Below are 24,568 nucleotides of genomic sequence, written 5' to 3'. Positions count from 1 at the left end.
CCTTCATGAGGATAGACGATTCCGTACGTTGCATAACGACGAAATATATGAGCGATACCACGACCATCTGGTTGTGGATAAAATCCAACTTAACAGGCTAGGCTGGCCGGGTCACTTAATTCATATGGATGTATGTGCCCCAGGCGGGATACTCCATAAGGGCAATATCTATTGTAAAACAAGTCGGAATACCGGAAGCTCGCGCTTCGGGTATAAAGGTTTTGTGTTCATCTTATGTGAGAAACTTCAACGTACATTTTTCTGTCCGTATATAGCTACAATCCAACATAATCCTTCATATTTTTCCAAACTACGAGACATACGTATATATTACAGCCATAGATATCACGCTCACCCTAAACACACAAACTGCCTATTATCGAATACTGTACACATATATGCACGTATCGTACCCATATTTCCGATTTACTTCTTATATCTATCTGAATTAGGCACTACCTGCAAAGTTCATTAGCACGCATCTATTATATACCTACATACACACATGTCTGGCTGGCAAATAACTAAAAAACTAAAACAAAATAATTATCTGCGACCCAATTCATAAGAATTCACTTCGTTGTGGTATTGACGACGCAGGTTGTAGAGTGCACGAAATTCACAAAAAATTGTAAAGTTTCACCCCCTATAACTTTGTTAATAATTGTTGGATTTTCTTCAAACTTGACCAATCTGTGCATTATGTTCTTCATTACAAGCATGCCAAATTTTGTACTTCTGGGATGAACATAAGGGGGGGTGCCGGGAAAATTTCTAAAATGTAGAAATATACTATTATTAACTTTATTTGTGCAGATATCGGAACCGGATATATTTTGAGGCCTAGATTTCGTAGAGATGCACTACTGTGATTTTTTTCAGATTTTTCGGTTGGATAGGTTCTGAGAACGAGACCTGTTACACTTTTTGTGGGTCATATTTTGAACCCTCACTCCCCTATGTTTCATCTAATATCAAATATTGAACCAGGTTCGAAAAGTACTAATTGAGACCTTTCATTTGATACCCAACATGGCTACATTCTGTGAAAAAAAAATTTGCACCCTCCATTCACATGTATGGGGAGCCCCCCCTTAAACTTAACACAAGATGGCGCCACTTACTGCATGTAAAGGGATCACCAGATTACATACTCTCACCAATCTTCGTGACAATCGGTCTAGTCGTTTGCGAATAAATTGGGTGTGACAGACAGACAGACAGACAGACAGACAGACGGACAGACGGACAGACAGATACCGTCTCGATTCTAATAAGATTTTATTTCACACAAAACCTTAAAAAGAAGATGAGGCAAACCCTGCCTGAGATGGAGCGATGGCGTAGGCCAGGACACCAGACAGGTTTTAGGGATATCGAATTGGTGAACCTCGGCGCGAAACCGGGGTGTCTGCAGTTCCTTATTAAGGCAGGCCTAGGCCGAAAGCCGGTTGTTGCGCTGTTGATAATCAAATGAAACAAAGTGTAGGGTCCTTTTAGAACCGATATATATATATTTATCAGTTACATTAACTAACAAATCAAAACCTAGCTTCCACCTCGCACCTTGTGCACCCTCACCTCCAAAATGATAGCATTATTCCGCAGGTAGTTTCGACTCGAAATAATTTTATGCGGGATATGAATATACTGGTTAATGTCATACTCCTCATTCTTTTTCTTAACAATTAAATTCCGCAGATAATCTTGTGCCTGACTCAAGTCCGGCGGCTGATCCTTAAGAATAATGTCCGCTTCGAGCTTACACGGCCACGGCAGTAAAGTATCATATTCGCCCGGCACCACATTCAGACACGCAATCACGTTTCGTCCTTTCCAATTTCCAATCCCATTCAGATGAACATCCAGCTGAAACGAGGGAACAAATAAATTGACTATTTGATATATGATTGCCAGAACAAGTTCTTACTCTAAGTGTGTAGCCATATTGCTTGTTGCAGAACATCGGACTCTGCAGGCAAGTCTCATGCTCCTTTGCGTCAAGCAACTTTCCTGAATAGTCATCAATTCTCCATATCAAATGACCTACAATTCGCAATGTGGTATGGTAAGGAAACGATTTAAGGGATTCTGGGAATAAGTGCTTGCCTCTCGTGTTGTGGATTCCCAGCAATTTATTCTGGTAGAGGAGGTGAACCTCTAAGTCGGCTAGTGCTTGCTTGGTGCCGTGGATTGTTCGGTCTGCTTCCTCCACTACTTTTCCAAGTTTATCACATCTGTCTTCTGTGTTGCAAACAATGTTTTTCATGCTTTTCACCTCGTAATCGAGAGTTGTTTGTTTTGTACTTAATTCAGAATTCGATACGAATTTCGACTGAAGGTCAAGTTGGATAGTCTCAAAGGCAGTCTGGAGGTCCTGTTGCATTGTCCTGAAAGACATTTTTCATATCAAGATAATCAGTTATAAACTCCTGAGGGAATTACTTCATTTATAAAAAGTTACCTTTCCTGTTCTTCCCTTTCTTTAAGCAATTCTTCGAATCGTAGGATTTCCATTGAAATTTGTTCGGCTGACTGCGATGCTTTCACGGACATTTTTGATAGTTGTTGTTGAAGTTCCTCCATTTCTTCCGCTTCAGGAATACATTGCTGTTTAGTTTATGAAAAGCTGAGTATATATTTTACTTACTTAAAGTAAAAACTGAGTTCTCCGAGAATTTAGATTTATTTTCAATCGTGCTTATGATTTGTTCTCGAACATTCTCCTCTTCAATGAGTTTATTGTGAATTTGATCTATGCGGCCTGATGTTGCCATTTGCCAATTATGGATTTGCTAATATTAGACAAAAATTAATTAATCGGAAATGTTTCACATATTTGTAAAGAGCAACCTGCAACTGGTGATATATATTCTGCATGTCCTCACCGAACTTCTTTAATTCAGAACATCTTGCTGCTCTCTCCTCATTGATGCATTTCTTGAGGGCGCTTAACACATCGCCTACCTTCTGCGTCCACTCTTCTGAAATCTTTGCAATAAAACATTCATTAGTTTTAAAAACATAACCATACTCTACTATAAATTGTAACGGTTTCTGGGTGGATGATTTTCATTGATTTGGTAGACAGAGCACGCAATTTAGGCAATCACCTTGGGCGAAAAAAGTGAAAAGTCAAGGATTCAAGTAAAGACCTTTAAATACCTCTATTTGTATATCTCCATCTACATTTGTTGTTTTTGGCAGAAAGGCCGCGAAGACGCGAAGGATGAAGAGTGGATGAAAAGGAAACTAGCAACGTGAACATCAATGGTGACCGGTCACTGCGAACCTTAGAAACCTCCAAGTCGACAGCATTGGAAGCTACTGCAAAAGAAGGCTGTACTACTAGGTGTGGAAATATCCAAAAAAAATTTGACGCAAGGAAGCGAGACCTGCAGCGAAACATGAAGGCAAATTCGTGGTCCCGGTGAAATCCATACTGTACGCATCAAACTCTGCTTCTTCTTCAATGTCGCGATAGGCCAAATTTCAGCAGCTTTTTACTGGCCTCGTCCACTCAGTCCTTCTACCATGTGCATGGTATTCTCACTGGGTAGCATCCTTCGGGTATGCCTTTGAATACCCAATTAGGTGTTCGCTTGTCGTCCATCTAATCTACGTGTCCGGCCCACTGCAATTTTCGTCGCTTTACCACTATTGAAGCCGCTGGGTCGTCATAGTATCATGTATCATGGTTGTATCTAATTCGCCAGTCAGCTACATCTTTTATCGGTCCAAATATTCAACGTAGAACTTTCGGCGAGTCGCTAATCGAGTCAAAATCAGCGGTAAAGTACCTCGGGTTGACTCTTGACTCAAAGATGAGCTTTTTTGAGCAAATAAAAGCAGCAGCGAACAAGGCTGCAGCTGGAGTTTCGGCGTTAAGTAGGCTAATGGCAAACAATGGGAGTCCTACGTCTAGCAGGGGACGTCTCCTGATGAGTTCAACGCAGTCTGTCCTGCTCTACGGTGAGAGGTATAGGCTGACGCTCTTAACAATGAGGTATATCGTAAGCGTCTCGCGCAAGTACAGAGACGGGGTGCTTTGAGGGTGGGGTCTACGTACCGCTGAACCGGCCGTGATGGTGATCGCGGGAGTGACCCCCGTTTCTCTTCTTGCTAAGGAGCATCAAGTCATATACAAGCGCAAGGGAAACGCTGTCCCCCTCGGACACCACCTTGTCGTGGTGGGGGAGCCTGTAGTAGTTTACTACTACACTAAGGGTGTCCAAAAATATGAATATGGAAACAATGGATATAAACTCTCCAAGTGGTAAGAAGTCACAGACTTCGAATCCACCCGCGACCATGAGCAATCATGTCGCGGCCGAAGCGCGGATTTTGGAGGCCTCACCACGTTCATATTTGCCTATAGAGCAATCTGTAGAAGGCATGCTTTCCGACTCAGTGGAAAGTTTGCATTTAGTGCCTACGGCGAAGTTAGCCAGAAAGGAAAGTACGGAAACTCTCAAATTGGGAGAAACTGGAAATCCGACTACGGCCGGCCCGTCCGCGGTACTACAGCCCAAATCTACCCGCAAGCGGAAGAGAAAGGCCTGGCAGAAGGGAACTTCGGCCACTAAGGAGGGGGGACTACAGGCTGAATCCTGCCTGTCAGAACCTTCTCCGCCATCCTTACTGGGAAGAGCGGAAGAACGGGAAGCTGGTGACGTGGACGCTACTGGTTCAACGCCAGTATGTGGAAATGGATCCAAGCGGTCCGAACACCGTGAACCTGGAAAGGCCCTAAGCCGACGGCAGAAGAGAGCACTGCGAAGGAAGATGAAGCACCTTGGGAATGAGGACATGGACGTGGCTGTACCACTGGGCGCGGTAACGCCCAGAGAAATCGGACGCAAGGTAGCGGAATCTCCGGCGGAAGGTGGGGATAAACTGGAAACCCCGGTAAGATCCACACTGGACGCACCAGACTCTTCAGTCAGCGGTAATGCGCGCAAGAAGCGTAAGACCAACACATCTGCTGTGGCCGACGCTTTATTGTGCTCCGCACCAGGGCTTACATCCACGCGTCTCGCGGGGATTAGGACCGGTGTGCCGGGAGGTGATCAAATCAGCGAGAGAGATCTCAATGAAGCTGGTCCCTCCCACAGGAATACGAACACGAAGGCGGGAAGGAAGAGGACGTATGCGCAAGCTGCGGCCTCTGTTCTGACTGTTGCCGTGGGAGTTTCCTCCAAGGATGGCAAAATGTCAGAGGGACAATTTACCATCCTCCAGGAATGCCTGTGGAAGAAAATGATGGAGCCTGGAACGAAGCCACGATTTAACGATCAAGGTTTTCGTGATGGGCTTCTACATTTGGAGTGCGCTGACGAGGCTGCCTTAAAGTGGCTCCAGCAGGTAATCCCAACTTTGAGTTCCGGCGGTCGGCCCAAGTTCACTATTGTGAACACTGAGCTACGCAGGACAGAACATGTCGGATGTTGGCTACCGGGCCCTCGAAGGAAGGCAGAGGACATCATCCGCTTGCTGGGTGAACAGAACCCGGGCATGGACTTTGGACACTGGAGGGTAAAGTTCATGAATGCCAGGAAGGACCAATCTACAAACGTGGAGGGCTTCAACTTGGTATTCGAACTGGACCAACAGAGTCTGAATGTGCTCAGGGGAAGTCACCATATGGTGCTCCACTTTTTCCTATATAGACTGAAATTCAGTCATATCAGGAGACTGTAGGGCATCATCTCCATTTTGAGAGCGAAGAACAATGATGGTCTTCGACTTACACAACATAGAGCAAATTGCAGCATCTTCGGTGCGCTCTCCCACAATGGAGACGTGCGCGAAGGATAGTGCATACAGGGGCAGAACCCCCGTATGGGGGCTCGCACTGGGGAAGGGACTACAGAGTGAATCCTACCTGCTAGTAACTTCTCCTACACCTTCCAAGGAACAGGCGGAAGGAAGGGAAGCCAGAGACGTGAACGAAACTGACTTGATACCAGTTCGAGTGATCGAATCTATGCAACCCGGACACCGCAAACCAAGTAAGGTGCTAAGTAGAAAACAGACGAATGCTCTGCGGGATGAGGTGAGATTTTTCGTGGATGAGAACATGGGAATTGCGGTACTCCCAAGTACGGCTTTTCTCAGAGAAATCAATCACGAGGGGATCGAGTCTCTGGCGGTACGGTGTGGGGGAAACCCCGTCATACGCGGATTGCCGCATACGCTTCTAACTGTTTTCTATAAGACAATAGACTAAGTTTATGTCGAAAAACATAAAGATTGGTCAAATCAACCTGCAGCATGCCAAAGCTCCCTCCTACCTGTTGGCAGCGAGAATGACAAAGCTACAGGATTTCCCCTATATCTTTCTGGTGCAAGAACCGTGGGTTCGATTTAACAGAATCTATGGTATTGGATCAGTAAAGAGGGCTAGGATCTTCTACGACGAAAGATCCATAAGACCGAGAGCCTGCGTCCTGATGTCAAGACGGTTAGAGGCAACTATGCTGAGACAATATTGTTCCCAGGACTTAGCTACGGTCATCATACAATACCAGATAAATGGCGAGAGGAAAAACATCATAGTTGCCTCCGCTTATTTACCCTATGATTCTTTGTATCCTCCACCGACGCAAGAACTTAGGGATCTGGTGGCGTATGCAGAATCCAGTGGTCTCGAACTCTTAATAGGTTGCGATGCGAATGCTCAACATATTTGTTGGGGCAGTAGCAAATGCAATCCAAGAGGAGAGAAGCTGTTTGATTTCATCACTTCAGCTGGTCTTATGACTGCAAACGTGGGGTGCGCCCCTATGTTCGTGGGACCGAGAAGAAGCGAAGTAATTGACCTAACAATCTGTACCCCAAAATTGTTAGAGTTGATTACACACTGGCGAGTGCTAGACGAGGTCTCACTGTCAGATCACCGATATCTAGAATTCAATCTGACTATTGCGGGCGAACAGTCTGCAGTACAAAGACGGAACCCTAGGAAAACGGATTGGGCAAAGTTCAATGAACTTCTTGGCAATAAAGTACAGTTCCCTAGGCGACTAAGGACTCCTTTGGTGCTGGAAGATGAATTGAAAACTCTGAACTACACACTTTTAGAGTGTTATGAAGAGGCTTGTCCTATTTCCCGAGGCCAAAGCGCTAAAACAGTTCCTTGGTGCTTGCAGTTCTCGCAAAAACTCAGGAAATCAACCAGGCGACTTCTAAATCGTGCTTGCAAAAGTAACAAGAACGAAGACTGGTTAAATTTCAGGAACTCACAACGTGAATATAAGAGGCTCGTGAGGTGCTCGAAACGAGACTCCTTTAGAGCGTACTGTGAGGAACTGGAAGGCGAAAGGGAGACTTCAAGGCTGTGCAGAGTCCTCAAAAGGGATGAGTCGGCCAAGTTGGATTCTCTTAGAAAACTCGACGGTACTTTCACGAACTCCAGACTGGACTCAGTACAGACCCTCCTGGAAGTACACCATCCGGGGGAACGGGTGAGAGAAGTGGTAGGGGGAGAGTTGACGGTTCTTGCAACCCCTTCAACACGCAAGTGTTGCAAGAGGAACTGGAACACTGCGAAAACGGTTGTTACCCTTGAAAAGGTGAGAGCTGCGATACTGTCCTTTGAACATTTCAAAGCACCTGGCATGGATGGCATCTATCCGGCAATGCTAAAGGAGGGTATGGAGCATTTAGAGCGACCTCTAACAAATATTTTTCGAGGATGTCTTGCTCTGGGCTACGTGCCTTCTTCTTGGCAACAGGTTAAAGTAGTTTTCATACCGAAACCTGGGAAAGATGACTATTCTAATCCAAAGAACTTCAGACAGATCAGCTTGACTTCATTCTTGCTGAAAGGTTTGGAGAGACTGGTGGAGCGTCACATTCGTGGAAAGGCACTTAGGTCACACCCACTTAGTGAAAACCAACATGCTTACCAACGTGGAAAGTCCTGTGAGTCTGCTCTTCATTCTTTGGTCACAAAGATAGAGGATGCAACTTTGAATGGTGAGTACGCGATGGGGGTGTTTGTGGACATTGAAGGGGCTTTTGACTGTGCGCCTTTTCAAAAACTTTGTGATGCCGCCAGAGCGCATGGTGTTGATGATGCTTTAATTAAGTGGATCCATGCTATACTAACGCAAAGATTGCTGTGCGCTGAGGTAGGGGTCGATGGCTACCTGACTACGGAGGCAACGAAGGGCTGCCCCCAAGGAGGTGTGCTTTCGCCGCTTCTGTGGAGTATGATGATCGACTCACTGCTATGTGAACTGCAAAATTTGCCAATACACGCTCAAGCTTATGCTGATGACGTGGCTGTACTTGCTGTTGATCGGGATCTTGGAACGGTGTGTAGGAATATACAGCGTGCCGTTGATTTGATAGACAGCTGGTGCCTTAGACATGGTTTGTCAGTTAATCCAAATAAAACCACAATGGTTTTATTCACAAAAAGGAGAAAACTGGATGGACTTTGCCTCCCTGAGATGAGGGGTACTACCCTTCAACTCTCCGAAGAAGTGAAATACCTGGGGGTTACTCTAGATAAAAAACTTCTTTGGAACAAACATGTAGAGGTAAAGATGAAACGAGCTCTCACAGCTTATGGGCTGTGCAGACGGACCTTTGCCTCGACATGGGGACTCAGACCTCATGTGGTAATGTGGATATACGTTGCCATCATTAGGCCGATGTTCGTATATGCATCCGTAGTGTGGTGGGTTAAAGTGAGACAAAAAGGTTTTCACCGTAAACTAGCTGCACTGCAAAGAACTGTTTGTCTGGGTATCACTGGTTGCCATGAGTACGACATCCGACGCAGCTCTGAATGCACTACTCAATTTGCAGCCCCTGGATATATTTATTCAAAGCACTGCAATGAGAGCAGCTCATAGGCTAATTCGATTAGATCTATGGGAAAACAACGGATGTGGGGGGCACAGAGCATTGGAAGAGTTACTGGGAGGACTGAATCCAGTTCTTACAATGCCTTCCAATTCTCGTGTCCCCATACATCTGTTTGGTAGAAGATATGTAGTTACCCTGAAGCGTAGAGAGGACTAGGAAGACCCAGAGGAATGCGTGGAGGGATATACGGAAGTCTTCTACACGGATGGCTCAAAAACAGAAGAGGGTTCTGGAGCCGGAGTCTACCTCTCGAATAAAAACGAGAAGTGGGCTTTTCCTTTGGGACAATATGCAACGGTTTTTCAAGCCGAAGTTTATGCGATCCTAAGGGTGGCAAACTGGGTGATTGACGAGCGGTTGAAGGGCAGGCGCATCGCAATCTGCAGTGACAGTCAAGCTGCACTGAGGGCATTGAGCAGTCCTTTGATCACCTCGAAAATCGTTCAGGAATGCAGAAACCGTTTGAATTCTATGTCTAGATTCAATACGGTGGAACTACTCTGGGTACCTGGTCACTGTGGCATAGAAGGAAATGAAATCTCGGACGCTTTAGCGAAAGAGGGGTCAATCTCCCCTATGCCGGGACCGGAGCCAGCAATTGGGGTATCAGTAGCATTGGCTAAATCTGTTTTCAAAAACTGGGAACAAGTTTCCCATAATGACAGGTGGCAGAGCCTTAATGCTGCTCGACACACCAAACTTTTCCTGCCAGAACCCAACATACGTACCGCAAAGTTTATCCTGTCGAAAAGCAGGAGGACTTGCAGGTGTATTGTGGGCATTCTGACAGGCCATAATTCACTAGCTGAGCATATGTTCAGAATAGGAATTACCGAAGATGATACGTGTCCCTCCTGTAATGAGGAAGCGGAATCCACGGAGCATTTCCTATGTGAATGCCCCGCCTATGGACGCATCAGGCATCAAATCTTTGGTGCCGATGTTCTCCAATTACGACGGGTAGCATCACATCCACTAACGGAAATCCTACGATACGTTAACGAATCCGGAATATTCCGTTAGACGGGGGACGCGAGTACAATGGGCCAACACGGCCTGAGTGCTCAGAAGCTGTAGCTTCTCCCCACCACACACACACACACACACACACACACACACACAAGGGAAACGAGTGGCAATTCTCGTGGCAAATTCAAATTAGATTCAGATGGACTGCGCGGCTCATCGGCAACTTAGGTGCGTGGCTGAACCGGAAGCATGGTGAGACTGACTCGTTACCCACTTTTTAAGTGGACATGGAAGTTTTCAGTTTTACCTGCACAAAATTAGAAAGGCGCGATCTCCGAATTGTGTGTTTTGCAATGGCGTTGTGGACGACGTCCACCACACTTTTTTTTCTTGTGGAAGATGGAATGGGGTTCGTCAGCAGCTCTATTTAAACACAAGGAATCTCTCTCCAGACAACATTGTCGCTGAGATGCTGACGAGTGCTGACAGGTGGAGCCGTGCTGCCATTTTCCTTAGGACTGAGTAGTTTGATTTGTTGGCCATCATTATTCATCGCTGAACTTCGTCCACGTTTTGAAAAAATTATAGTCGCCCATCGTCAGATTTTATCGTATTCATATCTATTTTCTTGATTGGGTTGTGGCGGCACATCGGAAGCGCGAACCTAGGCGCCATTACGAATTTGCCTCCGCCGCTATATTCGATGGTACATTTAGTCGCTGAAGCTCCATGTTTACTATGGTACCAGCAAATCGTTGAAGCCGATGAGGGTCCCGGCATGCGACTGCCCGAACGCCCATTTCGGGAAGCACCTCGACTGTGATTGCCTCCCGAGCGCAAAGTACCAACCGTCGCGGCGAGCTTAGTGACCGCATCGACCAGTGTCGTCACCAGCTCGTCAACTTCCCGAGTTGTGTCTCGGGAAATTTATGTGACCACGGGACGCGCATACACCTCGTGCACTTTGCCGGCCGTGGAGGCCAACACCTCCAGTGATCCCGAGTCCGCGCAGATCGGGAGTCGTTGCAGCCAGAGGCACTTCAACAGCTCAAAGCCCACCTTATCTGCTGCTTGATTTCATGAAGCAACTGGCTGGGGGTACGGTCACCTAGCGCCAGCTCATTCAGTAAGTGATTAAGCTTCGCTTCCTCCTACTGAAAGTCGCCCTATTAGTTGCTTGTTCAGACGGACGTAGGAGCAGTCCTCGAACATGTCCGTCACGAGTAAAAGAGTCTCCTCGTCGAGACCGATGGATGCGTCTCGAGTTGGCGGAATCATGCAGCCGGATTGCGCCGCCAAAAGTGAGGTACCCTAACCGAGACTGCCGCCAGCGGCGATATCGCCCCTTCCGCGAATTTTTGGTCACGTAGGGCTGCTCTCGCCTCTTCAATAGGAGGAGACTGTTATTTATAACATCCGGGTTTATCAAAGCTACACTTCTCGCTGGCGCTTCCATTGGGTTGAGCAGTTTCTCAAAGTATTCCATCCATATTATCTTGATATCGTCGGGGTTACCTAGGATGTTTCCTTTGACATCCTTACAGAGACTTGTCTGCGGCCTACAGCCTCGCATGAAATCTTTTACCACGGTATATGGGGCTCGTACATTTGTAAGGTCGTCTGTCACACGCACTTTTTATAGGAACGACTATACCGATTGACAGCAAATTTAGTGAGAAAGTGGAAGCTGTGAACGCCTAGACAACAGTGAGATACAGCTTTCGACTATGAGATTAAGGGAGGGGGGGGAGCCTAATACATGCAAAGGGGGAAGGGGGGCTGTAAAATTATTTTCACCGAATATAGTCATGTTAAGTATCAAATGAAAGGTCTTGATTAGTGCTTTCCGATTCCAGTCTTAATTTTGACATTTCTTGGAAAGGCGGAGAGTGCTAGGAGCGCGATGATTTCTTTAACGGGCTTATTCTCAGAAACTACCCAACCAAAAAATCCCGAAAAAAATCATGAAGCTGCCACTGTAGAGTATCCAGGTCTCAAAATACTCTGCATATCGATATCTACTCAAGTTATGTTAATAATAGTATACAACTATATTGGAATTGGAAACTCCGGGAACATCGAGTTTCGCTAGCCATGCATTATTGAAGTAGCTCTGTAGTGTATGCAGCCGTTATTAGCCCGTCTCTGAAATTACAACGTCGAATGTCTGCGACGCTCCAATCTGGGCGATGAAATCCCCAAATATTTTACAATTTTTATATCGTTAGAAGGCAGGGTGTCATCAACTCGCTCCAGGGTATTATAGAACTCGTCCCTGACCGTCTTTTTGTTCCGTTGATGTTCCAAGTTTCAAAGGAGTAAACCATATTCCATCGTTGCCGTTGAATCCGTGCAGTCTCAAGTGTTGTCCTGGTTGCGCGGCAAAAGGGTATTATCAGGAGGGGTTGACGGTCACTCGCTGGTAAGTGAGAATATAGCTTCTCATACTCGCTACGAGGGTCGTTGGCGTCATCCAGCAGACACCGCGGGGAGGTGGCCGGGGTACTTGGCCCGCGAAGGAAAGCAATATATGTTATCCGCATGCTTGGTGGACAGAATCCAGACATTCATCTTGAGGGTGCCGTTCATGAATTCCAAGAAAGATCAATCCACAAGTGTGTAAGATTTCAATCTGGTGGCCGAACTGGACCAAATAAATCTGAAGCTGCTGAGTAACTTTCTGGATGAATTGTTGTAAATAGAGCATGGATTAGCAGACACCCTGTATTATAAGATAACCGAATTCTTGACGGTAAAATGTGAAGGTAACCTGATGACACCAGTGAGCTCTAAACTGAACTGTTTCCTATCATATATAAGACTAAATTTATGCTAAAAAAGATAAAGGTTGGCCAGCCAGCCAGCCCATTCTAATTAAATCTATGGTATTGGATCACTCTACGATGGAAGATCTACAAGATCAAGGGCCTGTATTCTGATGTTATAATTATTAGAAGCAAATATGGTGGAACAATTCTGCATGGAGAAACTAATTGTGGTCACCTTACAATACCAGGTTAGTGGCTAGAGAAGAAACGTGATAGTTACCTCTGAATGCCTCGATTATAATTCTCTGCATCGTCCACCAGATGCAACAACTCAGGCATCTGGTGATATATTTAAAGTCAAGGGGAACTCAGTTCTTAATCAGCTGTGATGCAAAAGCTTGTATGCAAGAGGAGCTATTTGATTTCATCATTTCAGCTAATATCATTATGCTGATCGTAGGGTAGATAGGGTAATGAAGTGAAATTGTTGATAAAAGACTAGCGGATGGTTGACGAAGTCTCACTGTTAGGTCAATACTACTTAGAATCCAGTTTAACTATTACGACCGAACAAGCTGAGATGCAAAGACGAAATCCTCAAAAAACCGAATTGGACGAAGCTCACTAAACTTCTTAGTGGTAAATTACAACTTCCCAGTCGATGAAGAACTTCTTTAGCGATAAAAGCTCAATCTGAAACTCCGAGTCGTATGCTTTTAGAGTGCTTTAAAAAGGCTTACCCTTATAGGCCCCATACACTGTCAAACAATTTGTGCAACCGAGCGATGCCCAACATTGCGTTGGGCAATTGTATTACAAGTTGGAAATGATATGAGTAACATGCCATTAAATATATATCCTCTTTACACTCTTACTCTCCGGGGTACTGCTTAGCAAACTCGACTTAGCATGAAATACCCCCCTTAGATGAAGATAATTTAAGAGAGAGGACAAAGGATGTCCACCACCACTACGGGAATAGGGCTCAAAATTAAACCCTTTCATTTAAAGGGTTGGTGACCGCCGCTGTCCTCTAACGAGGTTAGAAAAAGAGAATCTTCCTCTTCCTTCTACATATGCACCCATTCTGTCCCCCTCACGGGATAGCCTTGAAAATTCAATTTAGCCATACTGACGAAAAAAGAACCCCACTTTGAATGGCTACAACAGTTTAAGGACGATGGACGCATAGAGTTTTGACCGGGTTTGAAGAGTAGGCACCACCCCCTCCTCCACAAATTTCCCACCCTCTCCTCCATAAACGCTCCACCCCCTCCTCTATAAACTTCCCACCCCCTCCTCCATAAACACTCCACCCCTTCCTCTATACACTTTCCACCCCCTCCTCCATAAACTTTCCACCCCCTTCGGGGATGATGTTGAAAATTCGACCTTTAAGAAAATGATATTTCAGCCATCAGCTGAAAAATATTGTCCAACAAAGCACAATATGCCCATACACAACACAACGGGTTGCGCAAACGTCTCCGTTGAGACAAAGATTTCAAACATGTTTGAAATTCGTCAAACATTTGCACAACTCATCAACCACGCCCATACATTAGGAAATTATTGCGCAACAGCCTGCGTTGCGCAATTTGTTTGATAGTGAATGGGCCCTATTACACTTGTGGTTTCCCAGTGGAATTGAAAAACGTAAAAAGCTAAGAAAATAACTTCTAAATCGTTCTTGTAAAAGCAATAAAAATGAAGACTTGAAAACTTCAGGAACTAATAAGATGCTCGTAAAAAGTTCGAAATGAAAACAAACTGTGAGGAACTGGAAGGTGAAAAACAGATTTCCAGGTTATACAGAGTCAATAAACAGATTGAGTCAGCTAAGTTAGACTATCCTAGAAAACCGGTTGAAACCTTTAAAAGTTCTATAACTGAGTCAGTGTCCGGATAGCTGAGTGATTAGAGCAGAAGGCTGTCGTACGGAAGGTCACGGTTCAAATCTCGCTGGTGGCAGTGGGATTTGTATCATGATTTGACGTCGGATACCAGTCGACTCAGCTGAGTCAAATCAGGGTAATAATCTCGGGCGAGCGCAATGCTGACTACACTGTGCCCCTAGAGTGTACTGTATTGTACCGTTACGGTCTTGAATGAAGTGCTCTAACACACTTCAAAGCCCTGATCCATTATGAATTGTTGCGCCCACGATTATTATTATTTATTATTATAACTGAGTCAGTGCAGACCCTCCTGAATAATCATTCGGGAGAACAGCTAACAAAATTGGTAGAGAGAAATTTAGTGATTCCTGCCATCTTTTCAACACGAATGTTGCGGTGCATTCGAGAGTGGTGGTTCCCAGTCAAAAAACAAGAGCATCCTTTGGACACTTCAATTGATCTGGCATGGATAGCATCTATCCAGCTATGCCAAAGGAGAGTATAGTGCACCTGCAACGACTTCAGCGAAGTATTTTTCAAACATATCTTGCTCTGGGCTACGTACCTACGTCTAGGAAAGACAACTAACTCAAACCCAAAGAACTATATATAAATAAATTTAACACCACTCTCGCTGAAATATCTGCACTTGGATATATACATACGAGTACATTACAGAATAGGTGATTATTACAGAATTACATTACAATATTACAGAATAGGTGAGGATCAGTACAGACTCTCCCCATACCTGTAAATTATTTAAACAAACTACGCCATCCCATCACCTAGTTGAAAAAAAATACATGCGCTTGCTTATAACCCCCTTTTTAAGGTTTTGTTTGTAAAACAAAACCTTATTAAAATCGGTTTACTGTCTGTCTGTCTGTCCGTCTGTCTGTCTGTCTGTCTGTCTGTCCGTCACACGCATTTTTCTCGGAGACGGTTGTAGCCATTGGCACCAAATTTGGTAGAAAGGTGGGAACTGTGAACGCTCACGCATATAGTGAGTTACATTCTTTTACGTCGAATTTAAGGGGGGGTCCCCATATATGCAAAGGGAGGGTGTAAATTTTTTTTTCATCAAATATAGTCATGTGGGGTATCAAATTAAAGGTGTCGATTAGTACTTTTCGAAGCCGGTCTTAGTTTTGACATTTGTTGAAAAGGTGGGGGGTGCGGGGGGTTGAAAGTGGTCATTTTTTTAACGAACCCATTCTCAGAAACTACCAAACCGAAAAATCTGAAAAAAATCAGGAAGCTGTCACTATATGGTGCCTAGGCTCCAAAATACCCTCCATATCGATGCCTGTTCAAATAAAGTTAATAATAGTACATTACTATAATTTTCAGTAATTGACAGGAAAACCCCCCTTAAGTTCACCCTAGAATCACAAAACCATATAGGCTACAGCATAGAGCATGATCCTGCCAAATTTGGTGAAAATCGCACTATTACTAACAAAGTAATACTAAGTCAAAGCTGTCGCCTCTCTGCAAATTCGAGACTATGAATGTCAATATCACTTGAAAGTGGCTATTTTCACATAATATATGCATATTTTACGTGCTACATGCTAATGGGACAAATGTACACCCAAATCTCTTCATAAAAGAAATAAACAAAACCTTTCATACCTGAAGCGTCTAGCTTCCGGTTTCCCGACTTGTTAAATCTTTAAGCGTTGTATGGTACCCGGCGCGCGCGAGACACCCATTAAAAGAACTCACCCATGTAGAGGCCCGTAAGACTCTTGACTCTAGTCCCAAAAGTTTGGTCAAATCCTCCCCTATAGATGTCCTGAAAACACTTGGCGATATCACGTGTCTTTTTCTTTACATTCACGCTGCTTTAACCATAATTTAACCAGAGACTATGCGTACGCTCACAGCTTCCGAAGAAAAATTATTGAAGACCAATCACACATATAACAAAGTTTTTCTCAAAAGGTTTGGAAGCATAGATTCGGACAAATGCGACACTTGCATGGTTAGAGAAGCTAACAAACACATAATCTTCGAATGTGGTTATGCCCAGTTTCGGCTTAAATGTAGATGGTATAATAAGTTTTTTAACCTTCAGTAAATCTTTTTGAGTAGACATCCTTGCATGATTGATGACTTTTTATATCTTTCAGGAGGCTAGATTATAATACATATGGTTTCATTTTCCTCGCAGCACGACCCCTGTCCTGTCATCTTCGTTCTTTTTTCTTACATGGATCTTCCATTACCCCTCGGCGTCCAATGGTTCGCAATGGTAAAAGAGTTGCGGAGAAGTACCTGATCCACACGGTGTCAGATACGTTCAAACTACCGAGCTGCCATTGCTGCCAGCTTTCTGGACTGGGCCGGGGGCTTTTCGCATGGAGGATGCAGACAACCCTTTATTTCACCCAAAGGAATACTGAATTTTGTTTACCGGACCTCAACCATCTTCGATTCCACAATGCGTCCTGTTTTTTCCTGGAACTCATCTTTTTGTATACTAAAACTAATAAATTTGTGTTTGGCTTTACGATACGATAGCATATTTCTGGTAACATAGGCTTAGTGATGGCACTGCCCTGTTGGTGTATTTCGTGAGTGGTATCAGGTTCTGTTGCGCCTGTTAGCCTGACGGGTCCCATTGAACAAAAAACAACAACAACAGCACATACATACAGAGTAGACTTGCACCTTCCAAATAAGAGCAAGAAAATTGCGTTTTCCTTTGGCAATATGTGACTGTCCTTCAGAGTGAAGTGAAGGAATAAAATCAACAACAATCTGGTTTAGCGATTGAATACGGTGGAACTACTCTGAGTTGTCAATCACTGTAGCGTAGAGGAAAATGATATCTCGGATACTTTACCGAAAAAGGATTCGATTTTTTCTTTGCCAGGCTACTTTCAAAAACTGGGAACCAACTTTGAATAACGACAAATGGTAGAGCTTAAATGCTTATCGACATAATAAATTTTCTCAATCAAAACCAAACGAACGTACTGAAAAGCTTATCCGCTGAAAATCAGGACGATCGACAAAAATATTCTAGCATTCACTGACCCTCAACGGGTAGTATAAGTCTCACGACGAAAACATAAGTTGATACTCACGATGGAGCACAAAACTAGGACAAACTGTACTAACTAGTCCTCCAGGTTCGGGGTTACGCACGGTTGATAACCCTGCACGAAAAACTGTATATTACGGAGCTCGAATAACAACACTGATGACAGTATGAGTAGTTTCTGAGAATGGGTGCATGAAAGAAATGATCACTTTTGACTCCCTCACTGCCCATCTATCCAACAAAGATAAACTGTAAGACGGTTTCGGAAAGTACTAACTGAAACTTTTCATTTGATACCCCACATGACTATATTTATTGAAGAAAAATGTACACCCCCTTTTGCATATATGGAGACACCCTTAAAATTCGATGTAGAAATATGTAACTCACTGTATGCATGTGCGTTCACAGTTCTCACCTTCCCACCAAATTTGGTGTCAATCGCTATAACCATTTCCGAGAAAAGTGCGTGTGACAGACAGACAAACAGACGAACAGACAGACAGACAGTAAACCGATTTTAATAAGGTTTAGTTTTACACAAAACCTTAAAAATGATCTTTACAATCGCCTGAAAACGATGATAGTTGTAAACTAACAATGGAACTGAAATCGCCAGCAGGACCACTCTCGAGACCTATCACCAGCAACAACAGTCTAAAACAAGCGGGTGCCCTATCATGCATCCTTTTTAACCAGACCCTGGAAAAACTGGTATGTAACTGATGTAAATGCGAAAAGCACCATCCTCTTCTAGTCCACAAAACTACTGGATGTACAAACTGCCTTCGTCCAAATCGAACAGACCGGACTAGATCTTGGCCTGAACATTAAAGACGGCAAAATGAAAAGCATACTGGTTATGCCAGCACCAAAAACAAAGTAAATGACAGCATCAAATATCACTGGTCAACAATTACCAATAAAGATAACTTTGAAACCACTGATAATTTCTAGTATCTAGATTCAGCTATTGTTAGGCAACAGCGTCTAATTAAACCTACAAAACCTGTTCCCCTCGAAACGTCTCACCATATGATCAAAAGTGTTATTATACAAAACAATGGTCTTGGCAGTCCTCACATGTTCCTCGGAGACTTCAGTTCTTACCATGAAAAATTGCAAACTCTTAACCACACTTGAGAGAAAAATAATAACAATAATCGTTGGAAAGATAATCCAATTGGATCTAGGCCTTGGAGTGTGTTAGAGCACAGAGCCTTAACGTACACTACACAATTACATAATAGGCAATGTGGTCAACAGTGGGCTTGTAACTGTACACTACAGGATTACATAAGAGGCAATGTGGTCAGCATTTCCCTCACCCATGATTATTATGCCATTCGATTCAGGTACTCATTCACAGCTGAGTCGATTGGTATCCGGCATTCGACCTTGATACAACCCTCACTGCCACCAGTGAGATTAGAACCACGACCTTCCGTATGGCAGTCAATCATTGAGCCATCTGGACGCCAAAGAATAATCCTCCGCAAAATATTTGGCCATCTCCAGGCAGATGGACGATTCCGAAAGACGAACTTTATGAACGATACCACGAACTTCTAGATGTCGATGAAATCCGGCTAGATGGGTAACGGTGGACAGATCGCCTCATCCATATGGGTGAGGAGAGCGATATCTATGGTATAAAAATAAAACGTGGCAGACCCTGCCTCAAATTGAGCGATACTGTAGACAAGGACTCCAGACAGCTTTTGTGTTTGTCATGCATGCACCAGCAGGTCTGTTGACTAGGCTGCCTGCAGTTAACTGGCAGTCGGAACGTGTGTGAGATCCGGCTGGCCTGTCAGTGTTAACTGTACAGGCCGCCTGTGATCGATTGCAAAACGGTTCGGTAGGCTGAATAGCATAAAAGTTGGTTTGGGTTACCCTATTCAATTTCAACAAACTACGGCTTCCTTATCTAAATCACTCACTAGGAGTTATATACCTAATTAAAAACTCTAGATCATTCCTCCACCGGATTCTCTTAAAAATAAGGAGTATAACTCTGTAAGAAAGGAGCGCCTTATGGAAACTGATTCGTACACTTCGGAGAAAATAACCAGCCTCATAATCCGATGCGTAGACCGCATTAACACGGTAAATAAAGCTATCAAAAAATGAGTTGTCTATTCATAGTTAATCACTTTCGATATCACCTTCAGTGAAGATTGCAGTGCAACAAACTTGACAAAGTGAAATGCAAATGTGCCAATGGCCCCAACGAAAATCTGACCACCGCCATTGCCCGGTATGTACAAATATAGTGGCAAAATAGAATGCACCCGTCCAGCTGATCGCAATCCTTTCTTTTTTCGTCAATATTTTGTTCCTCCTAATACGGGCGCAAGAGTCAAATTCGCAACCAAATTGCCCCATATTTTTGAAATCCTGAATACCCTCATTAAAACTCTAACTACCAATAGTGGCCATCACTGGTCGTGGCACAGGTACGAATTCAAATTATTCTTACAGGATCATAAGCCGCACTTTGCTTGGTTCTTTGAAACGAAATCACACTGCGGCCATAGACTTTTTCCCCAATTACAATTTTTACTACACTGATGATGACGACCCAAGCCTTCCAAATACGTCAGCTTTTCCCTCCTATCAACATCTTTAGGAGCGATGATGACTGGGTCGGGCTCCCGGAATGGACAGCACAGCGTCGAAATCGTTAATGGTGAAGCGATTCGAAGTCTAAACGCAATGCAGGTGTTTCGCCACAATCTGTGGCGGTCACTTCAGCAAGTTCGCGTATAGAAAGGATGGAGTGTACTGCGAAAATGAACCTCTCTATCATTCGGTCCTACTTCGAAATAACGGCAGGGGCAGGTACAACATCTTACCGCTACTTGTTGCACCAGAGATGCGTTGAGCGTTTCCCGCAGTTCGCGCGAGTGAGTCGTAGACTTGTTCGACTTGTGGTCATCACGGAAACTAGTGATCAAGCGTCGATGGGGCAGACGCGGGGGCACCACCGCCAGGCCGCACTGCGGGCAACAGTTTCAATACTCGGAGAAGCACTCTTTTTCACCGTCCAGCAGTAGTCTTCGCAGACGTTCGGGGCGAATTCAAAAGAGCGTATATATAACTTGCGGAAATGGATCGTTTGTATAAACCAGGTATTCCCAGACTCTATGCTGTTGCAAGTACAATCACTTGTTCATTGCGGTGCAGTTGCGACTGTCCAATTACACGGTCAGAAGATTCGATTTCGCGTTATTGGTTTGGGTGACTAAAGAGATCGACTATGGAAGAGATAAGACAGAACATTCCCAGGCTGAGTCAAAACAGCACTTACACATAAAATGCAGTGGGTTTACCGGGACTACGCCATCCCCAGCAACACACACGTAGTTGAAATTCTGAACATACTAAAGCAGAAACTTTCTGTCGTATGCAGTCGATTCCGACGGTATGGCCAAAGGCGCTACCAACGTGTTCAGCGGAGTTTTTTCATATCATTCAACGAATCCCAACAGAGCGTCCAGGCAGTACAGTGTTTGGTAACGGAAGCGAAGGAATATTGGGAAGGACTTTGAGGGTCACCCTCCCAACATGTTCAGCATGCTCAGTGGATCACCGCCAAATGCAATTCCAACATGCGAAAATGCTTCAAAGAAATTTGCGAGAAGGCTGATCAAGGCCCCCGGGAATAGCGTAGGGTTGTTATGTAGAAAATAAGTGGCAAACACTGCGACTGACCTGCCCGCATCTTCTTCTCGATACAGTTACGGCGCTCTTCTCCCCGCGTCGCACAAAGGGAAATTCAAAATATAACAAGCTTTGCACGTCTTCACAATACCTGCGGTATCTGAGGGGATACTTGTGATAACAAAGCTCCTTGTTTGGAAGCTATTCCCAATAGAGCCCTTAAACTTAGAACTTACTGGTACGACCAGACCTGACTGGGTTATCAGCATATTTGAGATATCCCTAATAGAAATAGTTTTACTCCGGAAGCCCCATAAGCAACCAGCTAGAAAAGATGGTCGAATTAGTCATCGAACTATACTTCACCCTATCATAGAATATAGGGATAATCTATCGGAGCGACAGTTTGGTTTTTGTCCAGCTTATTTAACGGCCGACGCCGTATACGTGGTTTTGAAGCTTTTATGCCGTAATAATATTGGACATCAATAAAGTGTTGAATTCAGCCAGATAAGAGGTCATAGGCTAAAACGGGTGTCGCTAGTTGCCCCGCGAAAGTTGCCTCTCGTAAAGGGCATTTTGGTACGATATGGATGAGGGACCTATGTAGTACACTGTCACAACAGGAGTACCACAGGGCTCAGTTTTGGGTCCTCTCCTGTGGAACGTGATGTACAATAGAGTCATTGTCCTTCCTGTGCCAAAGGAAGCGACAGTTGTCGGTTTCGCAGAAAATCTAGTCGTGGTTATCTTCGCAAAACAATCTGAAGCTCTTGAAGTGTTCGCTAGCGAAACCATCGGTGTCATGAAAGTGTGACTGGAGAGTGTTCAGCTTGACCTTGCCGAACAAAAGACGTAGGCGATCTTGATTACCAACCATAGGAAAAGGAATACTATTAGTATTCGTGTTGGTGATTACATCATCCCTTCATTGATTGATTGATTTTGAAATAGCTGAGGGTGATTTTTAACGCGAAGATCAATTTCAAGGGACACCTGGGCTATATCTTAGAGAAAGCGAGAGAACTATAGAGGATTATAGCTTAGAGAAAGACTTGACAAAGCAGAAAATACCAGCGTTTCGTTAGTAGTCACAGATTACACAGGCCTAGGAGAGAGGAGGGTAAACATAACTTACCCCTGAGTGACATTATGGGTGTGCAGCGGCTTCAGGACAATCTCAGACGAGGCAGCATCATTGCGGGAATGATCCCGGTGGGCATTCTAGCAAGTAAGACACGCTATCTGTACGAAAATGAATCTACCTGAAAAGGATACAGAATACCGAAGCCGGTAAATCGGTAGTCGCGGTCCCTGGATCCATACTTTGATTCTCTGTACCAAGGAGTAGATTCAGCGACGATAAGGTGAGATTAACTATCACCTGACTCGATTCCTATCAGAGCATGGTAGTTACAGGAATATCTAAACCGATTTATGTGGATGATTCCTTCGTCTGATACACGTGGAACTTAGAGAAGCGGAGCGCGCAAGGAGGGCGTAAAAAGCGGAAGCCTTGGACGCTTAAAATGCAGCCCTCCCCACGAACTACTGGGAAGGATGGTACTGCTGGGAAGGAGGAAGTATATGGAGGTGGTTTTAGTGGGTGAGAATCCCACACAAAGACAGGCAGTACATTGATGAAGCAAAAGCACATTAATCCGGGAGCAGACTTGAGAAACCGATGTCGTCGTTATCCACCAATTCAAAAAGAAAGAAAGTTGGGAATAAATTATTTTTCAACGTTTCCCATTTGTAAAAGGTAATAATATAGGCGCACGAAGCCATCTACATATAATGAACTTTAGAGATGGGGAATGATATGATGATGAAACGAAGTTGGCTGTTTCGAACGACAGGGCATAGCTAGAAGGGGACTGGCTTTTAAACCCAATAGTCAAGATACGTAAGCGGATACTTTAAATGAGGGAAACATTCTAACCGTTTAAACCTTATAGGGTTGTAACCCATTCCATTACGTAACGTCTCAAGATAAATTGCGCCGCGAAATGTATGTCGAAAGGAAATTTGAGTGATTCAAAGCAAAAAACCGACGTTTTTTCAGCTTTTCATCTTATAAAGAAGTGAGGGGAATCGAAAGCAAGAGGCTTTATTTCGCTCAAATAAAAGTAGAATTTTGAACGTATCTATGTTTCCAAATGATTACTTTACAAGAAAATTTGCAATTCTTCAAGCATCTTTTCGAGTTGATTTTGGGTATTTGAATCTTTTTCCACAAGGAACATACTCAGAAACCCGTCTCTTAAACACATAAATATATTTATGTAGCATTATGTTATTTATGTATGTTCAGCTAAAGCCATGTGTTTAGAGGCACTAATTGTAGGCGGACGCCTGATAACTCATTGGGTAAACAACTTCCAACAACAAGCAACAGAGTTATCATTCCTCTCACTAGTGCGGACATTGAGTCGATATGTGCTTAGCTCCATTCCCGATAAGCGTGTGCACCTGCTATTATCAGTAGATCGAGAACTGCTAACTATATAGAGTAAGACTTACCTGATTATGCTTCCTCAGACTGCCAACATCGGTGATCAGATGCAACCTCTGCTTGATTTCCTCATTAAGAACCGATCTCAGTGCTGAGATATCCTGTTCGAGGATAAGTATCCGATTCTCATATTCAGTCAAGTCAGGCTTCGTTTCACCGTTCGTCGCACCACTTCGCACTTTGGGGCAAGTTTTCAGGTGTGAATTCATTCTTTTTCGTGGAACATAGGAGCTGCAAGAGTGGGGACATTTCTCGAGTACCTGCCCACAATGAATGATGTGTTCCTGGAAGAACGAGCTCATTCTGTTTTCACTCGAACACTTGACTGCAGTGAACAAAGGCACGCTAACGACCACTCACCTTGAAGCTCTGCGTGTCAAGCCATTCGTTACAAAAGTAGCACGACGTCTTCTCGTATTTGATCTGAGTCAACTTTGGAGCTGCTTCATCGTTGCTTTCCATAATGGCACTTTTTAGTTGCACTAATTAAACCGTGATGTCGCGATTGGTTTTCCACCGAACTATTAGACGCACGTCTCGGTAGATCTATGCAGCCACAAACGTCGATATTCACCCGGATTGCGACTTTACGCATACAAAAAATCTTACATCACTTTTCCGATTACAACTTTTTTCCTCCAATTGTTATGTATTTGCACTCAGAATGTATCTAATGCTGACTAGGAGAGCTAATGAAGCGAAGATAAAAATTCAATTGGCTGTAACTTTTGTAGCCAGCAAAAGTTCAACAGGCCGGAGCTGACGAGCAGCGCAGTCGATCTCATTTCTCTCTATAAAACCGCAAAACCTTTAAAAA

The 24,568-nt window shown here is 44.1% G+C and overlaps 1 protein-coding gene across 1 annotated transcript; it reads right to left on the bottom strand.

The window, feature by feature from the left end:
* Nucleotides 1-1,497: 1,497 nt before the first annotated feature.
* Nucleotides 1,498-24,568, bottom strand: LOC119658326 (TNF receptor-associated factor 3). The gene is made up of 8 exons (XM_038065665.1): nt 24,112-24,568; nt 23,760-24,035; nt 2,854-2,991; nt 2,651-2,795; nt 2,465-2,594; nt 2,110-2,390; nt 1,931-2,046; nt 1,498-1,869 (listed from the first exon to the last, which is right to left on the bottom strand). The coding sequence occupies exons 1-8, from the start codon at nt 24,211-24,213 to the stop codon at nt 1,549-1,551; spliced, it is 1,509 nt and encodes a 502-aa protein (XP_037921593.1). The 5' UTR covers nt 24,214-24,568; the 3' UTR covers nt 1,498-1,548.

Source organism: Hermetia illucens, chromosome 5 (assembly GCF_905115235.1).
Source record: "Hermetia illucens chromosome 5, iHerIll2.2.curated.20191125, whole genome shotgun sequence".
Taxonomy (NCBI): Eukaryota; Metazoa; Arthropoda; class Insecta; order Diptera; family Stratiomyidae; genus Hermetia; species Hermetia illucens.
The sequence above is the reverse complement of the archived record's forward strand: the minus strand, read 5'-3'. Positions and strand labels throughout refer to the sequence as shown.